General features: G+C 47.1%; 1 protein-coding gene across 5 annotated transcripts in view; it reads right to left on the bottom strand.

Moving 5' to 3' along the window:
* Positions 1–7,215: 7,215 nt before the first annotated feature.
* The window catches only part of AMPD2 (adenosine monophosphate deaminase 2), a 58,583-nt gene continuing 53,729 nt past the window's right edge, over positions 7,216–12,069 (bottom strand). For all 5 annotated transcript variants that reach the window (XM_060231600.1, XM_060231599.1, XM_060231601.1 and 2 more), the window contains 2 exons: positions 11,809–11,919; positions 7,216–10,139 (listed from right to left, as the gene is read on the bottom strand). In XM_060231600.1, the coding sequence (XP_060087583.1) occupies positions 9,924–10,139; positions 11,809–11,919 (327 nt within the window). In that variant the 3' untranslated portion in view covers positions 7,216–9,923. The remainder of the gene's footprint in view (positions 10,140–11,808; positions 11,920–12,069) is intronic.

The raw sequence follows: 12,069 nt of genomic DNA, 5'->3' as shown, positions 1-12,069 counted from the left end.
ATCCTAGAGTTGGAAGGGACCTCTAGGGTCATCTAGTCCAACCCCCTGCACAATGCAGGAAACTCACAAACACCTCCCCCTAAATTCACAGGATCTTCATTGCTGTCAGATGGCCATCTAGACTCTGTTTAAAAACCTCCAAGGAAGGAGAGCCCACCACCTCCCGAGGAAGATGGGGAAGGAGAGGTGGGAAGAAAGCAACTTTAACTTTAAATGCATTCTCCAATCTGCCAGCTGACTTGGCTTGGAGAAGCGATTTAAAGAGAGAAATGCCTTCTCCACAGATCAATTTTCCATTGTACCCTATGAACTCAGCAAAGAGAAGCCGAGATAGGACAAGGGGGGGAAGTATTCTGCCATATATAGAAGGAAAAAGGCAACAGAGAGATGGTGCAGATGTACCTGTGGGATCAGGAAGTAGAAAAAGGGGGAGGGTTTTGAGAAGCACAGGAACAGAAACACCTGCATGGCTAGGAGGAGTATCTGTATTTCTCATTAGCTTTGTATTACCTTTCTGAGGCTTGTGACACTGGAGTACAACCTCTGAGTGGAGACAGGGTAAATGAAAGAAGCAAATTTATATACATAATTATGTTAGAATTTTTGCGCCGAGCAAGGATACAGCGACTGGGCCAGACTTTTGATCTGAGCCATGAAACTGTCCATGTTGCCCTCAACGGCGGTAAAGTCCAGCGGGAAGCTCTCCACCGGCAGCCCTGCCGCCTCGCTCCGCTCGCGGGCCGCCGCCCGCCTGCTGCTGCCCCCGCCGCCTCCAGCTTTTCCTGCCCTCCCTGCCGCCGGGCCCCCAGTGCAGCAGCCCCAAGAGCAGCAGCAGCGGCAGCCTCTGCACCGTCCCTCTGCCCATCGCGCCGCGGAGCCACCGGCCGGGAAGGAGGGGGAGAGGAAGGAGCTGCGGCGGCTCGAGGGCGCCTCGGGGACGCTGCGCTCTGCCCCTGGCGGCGAGCGGCGCTTCGCGGACTCTGCGTCGGGGGGGGGGCTCCCACCGGCGGCCTGCGCCCGCCCAGGGTCTAGCCGCGGGGAGGGAAGTGGGAGCCAGTGCCTGACGGTGCCCGAGCGGCCAGGGCTCAAGAGCAGCAGCAGCGGCAGCCTCTGCACCGCCACCGTCCCTCTGCCCATCGCGCCGCGGAGCCACTGGCCGGGAAGGAGGGAGAGGAAGGAGCTGCAGCGGCTCGAGGGCGCCTCGGGGACGCCGCGCTCTGCCCCTGGCGGCGAGCGGCGCTTCGCGGACTCTGCGTCGGGGGCTCCCACCGGCGGCCTGCACCTGCCCGCCCGCCCAGGGTCTCGCCGCGGGGAGGGAAGCGGGAGGCTGGAGCCAGTGCCTGACGGTGCCCGAGCGGCCGGGGCTCTGCGAGGGGCCCCCCAGACCTGCAGGGGCCTCCGAGACCCGGGGCGGGCCGCCCTCCCCGCCCCCCCCTCCCGACGCCACTGAGACCGGTCGGTAGTTTGCCGATTCGGCTGGGTCTGCTGTACTTTTTTTCAAGAGGGGACGGACCAAAGCCTCTTTTAGAGATGATGGAAAACGCCCCTCCAAGAGGGATTTGTTTATGATGTCCCGTAAAGGACATTCAAGCTCCCTCAGGCAAGATTTAATTAGCCAGGAGGGGCATGGGTCCAAATCACAAGTTGTAGGGCACACAGAGGAGAGAATTCCATCAACTTCCTCCAGGCTGAGTGGGTCGAAATGATCCAGAGTTAAACCGGAAGACAGGCACGGGGCCTCAAGCTCATGTACTGTATCCAAAGTGATGGGCAGGTCCTGGCGAAGCGACGTGATTTTGTCTGCAAAAAATTTCGCAAAAGCCTCACAGCCTATTTCTAATTCTCTAACGTTTGGTCTGCCCTGGGGCAGTATAGTTAAATGTCCAATTATTTTAAACAATTGCGCCGGGCGCGAATTTGCAGACGCAATCTTGGCCGCGAAGTACTTCTTCTTCGCGGCCTTGACTGCCATCTCATAAGACCTCATAAACGTTCTATAGGATGTTCTCGCTGCTTCACCACGAGTGCGCCGCCACTGCCTCTCTAGTCGTCGAAGTCCTTGTTTCAACTGGCGTAGCTCCAAAGTGTACCAGGGAGCCAGCCTTGAACGAGGACGCAGAGGACGTCGGGGTGCGATCTCGTTGATTGCCCCGGATAGCCGATCTTGCCAGGCATCAACCAGGGCATCAAGGGAATCGCCAGGGGGCCAAGGATCCCGAAGAGCCATTTGGAACCGTTCCGGGTCCATCAGGCTCCGCGGGCGAGCCAAAATAGGCTCTCCACCCTTACAGGGTTGTGGTAGCGTCTCCATACGAGCCTTGAGGGCTAAGTGATCTGACCATGGTATCGCCTCCGTTGCGATTTCGTTCACTTGAATCCCGGCCGCAAAGATCAGATCCAGTGTGTGCCCCGCCTGATGCGTGGGAGTCGTGACAAATTGAGAGAGTCCCAGTGTCACCATGGAAGACACTAGGTCCATCGCCTGAGTGGAAGCCGCGTCATCAGCATGGACACTGAAGTCACCCAGGACCAAAAGCCCAGCCGGACACCGCCTCCATCAGGGATGGTAAGGCGCTGGCCGGTGCGTTAGGCGGACGGTACACCAGCCAGATCGCCAACCTCTCTCCGACATCCCACGCAAGGCTGACACACTCAATACCGTCAATCTTTGGGGCCGGGAGAGCCCGGAAGGAATAACCCTCCCGTATGAATACCGCCACCCCGCCCGCTAATCCGCGACTGGTGAAAGACCGAGTAACCGAGTAACTGAGTAATGCACTCTGCATGGGTTTGCCCTTAAAGACAATTCAGAAATAACAGCTGGTGCAGACTTCCATGGCTCAGTTACTATTGAGTGCTAAGCAGAATGCACATATTGTTCCCATTCTGCACACACTCCATTGGTCGTGTGTTGCTGTCAAGTAGCTTCCTCCTTAGGGTGACTCTATAAATTAATGATCTTCAGAATGTCCTATTGTTAACAGCCTTGCTCAGATCTTGCACACTGAAGGCCATGGCTTCCTTGATTCAGTAAATCCATCTCATATTGGATCTTCCTCTTTTCCAGTTGCCTCCATCTTTCCCTAGCATTATTGTCTTTTTCAGTGACTCTTGTGTTCTCATAATGTGATCAAAGTACAATAGTCACAGTTTAGTCATTTTAGCTTCTAGAAAAAGATGAGGCTTAATTTGATCTAGAACCCACGTCTTTTTGGTGGTCTGCAGGATCCATAAAATTCTCCTCTAACATCATATTTTAAATGTATCAACTTTCTTCCTGTCAACTTTCTTCATTGTCCATCTTTCACACTTTCACACTCATATACAATAATAGGGAATATTATGGTATGAACACTCTTGATCTGGATTGCCAGTGACATAGCCTTGCACTTAAGAATCTTTTCTAGCTCCTTTATGGTTGCCCTTCCCATTCTCAGTCTCCTTCTGATTTCTTGGTTGCAGTCTCCATTTTGGTTCATGATGGAGTCAAGGAATAGAAAATCTTGAACAATTTCTTCATGTTCAACCTTAAAGTTGTGTAATTCCCTAGTAATTACTTTTGTCTACTTGATGTTTACCTGCAATCCTGCTTTGGCACTTTCTGCTTTAACCTTCATCAGTAGCCATTTCCAGTCTACACTATTTTCTGCCAGTAATGTGGTTACTATCTGCATATCTCAAATTGTTAATGTTCCTTCCACCAGTTTTCATTTCACCTTCATCTAAATCTATTCCAGCTTTCTTTATAGGTCCTGCATACGGACTGAACAGATAGGGAGATAAAATACATCCTTGTCTGTCACCTTTTACCTCGTGATTGTCTCTAGCAATTTTACACCCATTGAAGCTTTTGATTTGCTTTTGGCTACAGAAAGTCTTTTGCATTTTCTTCCTTTATAATATCTCTGGTTTCAACCTATAGTTGGCAACCTACAGTTCATATTCACTTGAACTTGGTAACGTAAACCTATTCCTTACATGGTCTTTAAACTCTTCAGGAATGTTTGGAATGTTTCAATTATATTTTGAGACTATGGATGTTTTTGTGTTTTTCTTCAGCTTTATTCTAATTTTCGATAGTAGCAATTCATGGCCTGTACCACAATCAGCACTGGTCTTGTTTTAGCAGACAAAATAGAGCTTCTCCATGTTCTCTTTTTTTGTAATCTGTTTGATTTCTGTATTGGCTGTCCGGTGATTTCCCCATATACAATCATCTGTTTGGCTGCCAGAAACATGTTTTGAAGTGAACAATTTGTTCTCTTCACAGAATTCCATGAGTCACTCTCCTGATTTATTTCATGCTCCTAACCAAATCTTCCAACAATTTTTGATTCTGCTTTGTTACTACTTTTGCATTCCAGTCACCTATAATTGTCGGCACATCATGTTTAGGTGTTTGCTCAATTTCTTCTTGGACACTTGCATAAAAGCTTTCTGTTTCTTCCTTATCAGCATCTGTAATTGGAGCATAACTTGAATGTAACCACTGGTTACTGAGCAGTTACAGGGTTCAATTCAAAATTCTTTCTGACACTTAAAAGCCTCACGTACCTGCTACATTCCATCATGACAGCTGTCTTCTTATGAGTACAACCTTCTGCAGGTACCACCCTGCAAATAAATAACATCAGCAACAGCCTGTTCATGTGGATTCTCTCTGGTGCATCACAAATTATGAGTAGGGTTACAAACTTTCAGGTCAGATCTGGATATCTGCAGGAATTACTACTCATCTGTAGACTACAGAGATCTGCTTTGAGAACTGGCTGCTTTGGAGGGTGAGCTTTATGGCATTATACCTCATTGAGGTCCCATCCCTTCCCTCCCCTCTCCAAACCCCATGTCTCCCAGGCTCCACCCCCAAATCTCCAGGAATTTTTCCAGAGTTGGCAACCCTAAGAACAGCCTGCTGAAGCTAGCAGAAAACCTCCACACTTCTATTTTTGTAGAATGTACCGTGTTTGTTGAATATCTCACTCCACTTTAACTGCAATTAAATTTCTTCTGCTTTTGTAACCCTCTCTTCCGTCTGGTATTTCAAACTTCCATGGCTCAGTTACTATTGAGTGCTAAGCAGAATGCTGTTGCCTGGCTTAGACAGTTTTTTGTTTGCTTGCATTGAATTCCAGTTTTTCAATACTTAACCCCACTGCAGTGTCTTTTTTACCAGAACAGTTTGCTTTTGATTTATCATAATTTTAACCCACCAGCTCAGGCCTATAGCTACGGGGGGGGGGGGGGGGGCACAAATCATCCCCATTTTTCCTTTCTGGCCCCTCCACTGTCATTTGCTGCCATTGCTCATGCCAGCTTCGCAGCTGTTGTGCTGCCTTCCCTGTTCTCATGCTGTGGCGGCACCACCTTCCCCATGCTGTGGCAGTGGCGCCTTCCCCACTCTCTTGCCAGCTCTCTCGCTGTCCTGCCGCCTTCCCCGCTCTCCTGCGGTTTTCTTGCTCATAAACACCTGTGAGGTAGGTTAGGCTGAGGGTGTATGAGATTACCTCTTTTCTTGGGGGAGGGGGGGAGGGAAAGCTTTATTTTTTTTCAGAAAATCTAGAGCACCATCTACTGGCCATTATTAAATACAGCATTTTGAAATCTAATTAAGAACAGATATAATCAAGAGTATTTGAGAATACTCACAAAAGCATCTCCCTCTGTATTTCCTATATTTTATGGACTTTTGACCTTGCTAATTTTTTTCTTTATAATCTCATACACCCTCAACCTAACCTACCTCACAGGGTCGCTGCAAAGATAAAATGGAGGAGAGGGGGACGTGAGTTGCTTTGTGTCCCTACTGAGGAGAAAAGTGGAATATAATCTGCCTAGTGAAGACACAGTACATGCCTCTTTGTGCTATAATAAAACCTTGGCAAGTCTTTAAGGTGCCATAAGACTCTATTTTCTGCAACATTACTACCCCTCTAGAAATACTACCATGTTCTTCTATGACTTTTTTTCATGTCACTTTTTGTTTCACTGTATTAATTGCATTTGGATTCCCAACCAACCCATGTGGCAGGTTTCTATATCATTTTTTTTGTTTTTACTAAATAGAAAACTGGTGATAATAGTGCCTCCCAAGACTACACAGTGAGTGCCTGAGGTTCAGCTCTTTAATCCCAGCTCTTTATTGATTTGTACACAGCTCACATTTTCAACTTCAGGTGGCCATGGACTGATTTATGGATTTCTCATTTATTAGTTCTCTAGTTTCCTATTTGTTGCCTGAGGTCAAAACCCACTTGTTCATATTGTCTTATTTAGGTGATCCTTACATAAGTATTTATGAAGCTGGTCCTTCACTGTAACCTTTACTTTGATTTTCTGCTCTGATCTCTCAAGTCTTTGCTAACAGAACATGGGGTAAATGTTTTATTGCTTGTGCTGCTAAGTGGCATGCCTTTTGTTCACTTCTGTTCCAGCACATTCCACCCAATGCCTCTGGAAGATATCCTAAAGTTCTTACCTGCTATCTAAATAACCTTTGAACAGTTGCACCCCAGGAAGGAGTAGAGTAAGGACCTATGTTGACAAAGTTTCACTTTGCAACTGTACTAGGATTTCATAACTGATGGGTACTCTGAACTTTCTTCAATCCACAGGAAAACTGTGCAATTTGTTGTCATCCAGAATTAGAGTAGCAGGAGGGGAGAGAGCATTGCTAATAACAGCATCAAGCTTCTGATGTTGTCTACTACACAGCTTCCTCTATTGCTTAGGAAGACCATTCTGGAATCACTGAAAATATATTCTTTTTTAAAGTGGGGCCCTTTCCTCACTTTAACCCTCCTATTTGCTGTTGTTGCACACAATCTGTGAGTCAAAGACTGGAAGTCTATGAAGGGACTGTCAAGATAAGTATATGACTAAAGCTGAAGAAGGGCTATTAGGACGGCACTTTTTGAAATGCATCAATGAAAGCCACTGTTGAATTCACCTAACCCCAGGAGTCAGGATTTGGGGGGAACAGTCTGCAAAACTGTCATCCATGTGAAATTATTCTGTAATCCAGAATCAATTATAATGGGGTGTGTTAGTACGCCTCTGTGTGGCATCTGTAGACTTCTGTTCTGGATGATGAATATTTGCGGGGGGGGGGGGATCCAGTCTTGTAGGAAAATTATTTGAGTGGTCTCCTTGTTTTTGTGAGTCAGCCCACAAGAAGAATAAGTATTCCTCTCAATCAGAATTACAAACAAAAGCCAGTTTATTTAAATAATATTTAATGATCATGCTTGTGCTCAACAGGATTTCTAACATCACATTTCAGCACATACAAGCATCGAGGTCATCCAGACTACAGAGAAATATCTGAATGATGGGAGGATGCTTTGACTGCCAGGGGATACAAGTCTCATCTTCAAATGACAACAAAGCAAAAGCAGGTCATGGCAAGGAAGGAGGAAGTGAGGACAAGCAAATGGGAACCCCCCTCCCCACCTCTGCACAAGCCTTCCACACTGAAGCCATGCATTTTCACACAACTCCAGGCTTTGTAGTTTTGAGCCACAAAGTTATCATTTCTGTCCAAAAGTAAGACAACACATCTCCACTGCATGCTCTTGGTATTCTGCAAAGTCCAATGAAGGCCTGGATGCAGAGAGAAAAAGATTATCTTTCTAGGCCATGTGGGGGGAGGGGTGCTAGACATACAAACACATGGCCCTTCAATAATAGTGCACACTCTCTCAGACACACATACACACACAGTGACTCAAAGTACAGTAAGTGCCTGTTTCAGAGGAAGAATCACAAGGAGGACCTACCCAGTCTTGGCACATACCATGCACTACGCTAGGCAAGGCACAGTCTACAACATGGATCCTCAGACCTTTGTCTGGAGCAGCCCACAGTTAGGGCACGGTAAGTACCAATCTGCCTGCTCTTTCCCCAGAAGATTTCCTCATCTATTGTTGCAGCTTATGCAATGTTCCAACAGTCTCTTTCCAAGTTCTTTAGTTGCAATAACAGAAGAGCCTGACAGCAAGTGGGAAGCTGCATTTCGGCTGTCCCTGATGAGAGTTTTGGGAGCATACGAAATTCATCTTGGAGGCTTAAGAGAGGAAATACTGTTGGAGGCTTGTCTCCTACTATAGGAGGATATGTTCACAAGGAATCCTCTGCTGTGACTGGCTGCACAAAAACTGAAGGAACTGACAAAGGCCCAGTATTCTAAGTGCACTGGCCTGTCCTCTGCTGAGGGTCAGAAGACATGTACCGGCAAGGCACCTGGCCAAGAGCATATGATAGCATCTCTCTGCAGACTTTTCAAAACTCAAAAGACAGAGCTGGGAAAGGCACAGATCCCCATTCTTATCTGCCTTTTCATGCATTTCCAGTTTGACCCATGTGGCTTCAGAGGAAGGCAGAAGTCACCTGTCTTAATGCTGCCGCCCCCCCTGCACAGTCTTTGTGCTGGTTCCCAGAACAGCAGCTACTTTACTGGTAAGAAACTGAAGCAGTCTATGGCTTTTCTCCTTGCCAGATAAAGAAAATCCCTATGCAGAGAGGACAGGGGAAAAGCTGGAAAGAGATTCTCCCCAACTAATTAGAAGGGAGAAGGATGTAGTTCATATGGCCCTTTACTTAGTATGTAACTGACCTTTCAGGTACTTGATTCATTAGTTTGAGTTAAGCCCCCCCCCTTTTCCTTTTTCTCTGTAGTTCATATGGTATATCCAAGCATATGGCAAGGATATCCTCTCCTTACAATGTATTGGGAGCTCCTTGTTACCAGCCCAAGGCAGCTAAGAAGCAACCAACCACTGAGAAAGGAGGCTGTGATTAATCCCACACAGGGTGCATGTCTCAGACACTAAGAATAAGGCAAGGGACATTTCCTCTTAAATTCCCATGCTGGGCAAAGTTCTCAGCTCTAAAGCTATTCCCTCTGGAACAGCCCTATTTGTCCAGTGCCAAAACCATCATCAGCTGCCCCTTGTTACATCTTTAATCAAACATGAAACCCCTTCTCCTGATACATGATAGTAAAAAGGGACAAAGAGATGCACAAAAGAGACACAAAATGTTTAAAAGTGCCTGTGTGTGGCACACTATCTCCTCTCTGCTACCTTGCAGGTCTACTCCCACCCACCCGAGTCTACTTCCTAAGACAGAAGTTCAAGGGCTTATACTTTCCCTGAACCAAGAAAAGACTGGTGTCAAAACATTCTGGCTTTACAAGGAAAGACAAAAGGTTCTGTTTTTCAGCTGTGCTTCAGACTGGACCCTTAATACCAAAATTCAGAGGCTACTGCTTCCCAGCAAGGATGGTGACATTCTGCATATGCTGGTAGGGCTGTTTCCTCCTTAAAATGGTGGTTCATGGGTCAATGTGAAGTCACAGCTAGCAATAGCCAAGAAAAGGACATAACTTGGCAGCCAGTTTGAGGTAACAGGGGACACTAAACCCATCATTTGCACATGCCCTGCCCATCGGCTCCAACACCATCTCTTTCCCCCTGGGTGGGGCATACAGACTAAGAACAAAGGACAGTAATCCATTCTAAATTCAATGTTAGTGCTTCATTCTGCTTTGGTGCAACCAGCGAGGGCCTCCAAAGTCTGATCAACCACCCACAGCTATGTACTTGTTCCAGCCTCTGCTGCCAGCCTGCATTTACCAACAGCACTGCTAGAGCTCCAATCCAATGTGCAGGATGCTCCCTCCCCCCTTCCTACGCTTCATTTGAGACATGATCCAAAATGCCCCAGCAGGTTACCAAGTGCAAACAAAACAGAAATCCCTTTCCAAGAGATACAAAAGGTAACACTATGCTTATGGGAGGAGACACAATCAGGAAATTAAAAAGCTCTGTGGGCAGGGAGGTAGCCAGGATCCCTTCATGCTCTGGGACAGCCCCATCTTGGAAGGCCAGGGAGGGTCTGAGTGGGAAACTGTAAACCAGCATCCTTTAGCGAGCACCCAGGCTGGAGCTCATGGTCAGAGGGTCTTCCTCCTGGATAGTCTCGAGTTCCTCTGTCTGCACAGCCTGTGTAATGAGAGTCAGCTCCTGGCACAGGGTCTCAAAGCGGTAGGCCACCCGGATGTCTGGCACATTGGTGCGCCGAATATCATTGCCTTCAGGCCCCTCCTTCCAGTAGTTGGGCCCCAGCCAGTAGCTCTTCACCTGGGAAACAAAGACAAAAAAGTAATCCATGGTCAGAACACATGACTACCTGCACTGCCAGCTGAACCATTCCAATTGTAAGAGTGCTCATGAAGCCCTTGAAAAGTCAGCAGCATGTGTGTTCTGCTTTTAACGCTGGTATTAACATGTTTGCTTGCTTGGGTGCTGCCTTGGGGATGCTACGCTGAATGGAAACATGGTATAAAAATGTTTTAAATTAAACAAAAAGGCCAACACCAGATATCGCTCTTCCATGCATTTGAGCAATCCTTCTTTCACTATTTACATTATTTTCTCTTTCTAAAATGATTAGCTATTTGGATGCGCTGTGGCTGTCAAGCACAAGAATACACATCTGCCTTTTTTCCTTTCTTTTTCTAAAGAAGGCATCAATGCTATCTCCCTGCAGCAAAGCTATTATGTGAAACAAGATATTCCCCATGGGCACTCTGGAGAACATCCAGCATTCTGACTTTGGGGTTCTCTGGGGAAGACCTTAGAAAACAGTTTGGGAGATGGACACAGAACTGAATTTGAATTATATTTCTATTGACTGAGCACTGCTGGAATCATGCAGAGTTTCTACAGTCTAAGCCCTCTGAAATTAATGAACTTATACAGAAGTCGCTAACTCTGCATGGGATCTCATTGATAATGTGCCTTGTGGGTTTGGAGCATGCACAACTTCTGGCCTGCATCCTCCAAGCTTATATCTCTCTTTCCTTCTCTGACCTTTCCAGAGTTCAAGGTCAAATAAAGGTTCACTTTCTCTACTCCCAGGGATCTTTCAGGCAATGAAAGTGAAAGGATTGTAGGATGGTGAACTGAGCTTGGAGAACATGTACCCTTGGGTCCATGTCACCCCTCCCCCCATTTTAACAAGTTCCAAGTCATCATTTCATAAATATAGAAGTATTCTGAAGGTAGGGTTGCCAAGTCGAATTCAAGGAATATCTGGGGACTTTGGGGGTGGAGCCAGGAGACTTGGGGGTGGAGCCAGGAGACATTGGGGCGGAGCCAGGAACAAGGGTGTGACAAGCAGAATTGAACTCCAAGGGAGTTCTTGCCATCACATTTAAAGGGACAGCACACCTTTTAAAATGCCTTCCTTCCATAGAAAATAATGAAGGATAGGGGCACCTTCTTTGGGGGCTCATAGAATTGGACCCCCTGGTCCAATCCTTTTGAAACTTGGGAGGTATTTTGGGGAGAGGCACTAGATGCTATACTGAAAATGTGGCACCTCTAGCTCAAAAAACAGCCCCCCCAGAGCCCCCGATACCCACGGATCAATTCCCCATCATTCCCTATGGGAATCGTTCATGGAGGTGCATAATGACTGTGGAGGAGGGGCTTCCCCCGCCGGCCAGCTGGCTGGGGGAGGGGGGAAACCTGTAAAACCAGGGGATCCCCCGCTGGGACCTGGAGATTGGGAAGCCTATCTGAAGGACATAAAAGACTCACAATCATGAGCATACAGCAGTTTCAAATACAATAATGTTCTGAAGCTGGAGATTTCAGGAGAGGTTACTAAAACTACACAGGTCTCTCACACTCCGAGCTGGAAAATGTTAAGGTACAAGCGGAAGGCAGCTATCAGTATAGCCAGTGAGAGGTCAAGGCATGACACCCCCCCAACACACACGTTGCAGAAAAGGTTCAGTTTTACCTTGTGGGAGAAGCCACTCATGAGCACACTGTTTCGTGCAAGTTCACACATGTCACAGGAGCTGAGCTTCCACACCTGGGTGGCAATGCTATATTCTTCCATCAGGGGCTCCTGAAAGAGACACTGTCAGCTCAGTATATGGTCCACTTCAGGTGCTTGCATACAGAGCACCAACTAGAAGCAAAACAGGCCCCTGGACTGAATTCAGGAATTTCACTGCACAAATATGCAATTGGGCTAAGTGGTACAGGCAGAATGTGA

The sequence above is a fragment of the Heteronotia binoei genome, chromosome 2 (genome assembly GCF_032191835.1).
Source record: "Heteronotia binoei isolate CCM8104 ecotype False Entrance Well chromosome 2, APGP_CSIRO_Hbin_v1, whole genome shotgun sequence".
NCBI classification, from domain to species: Eukaryota; Metazoa; Chordata; class Lepidosauria; order Squamata; family Gekkonidae; genus Heteronotia; species Heteronotia binoei.
Note: the sequence above shows the minus strand (reverse complement) of the source record. Positions and strands in the feature narration are given on the sequence as shown.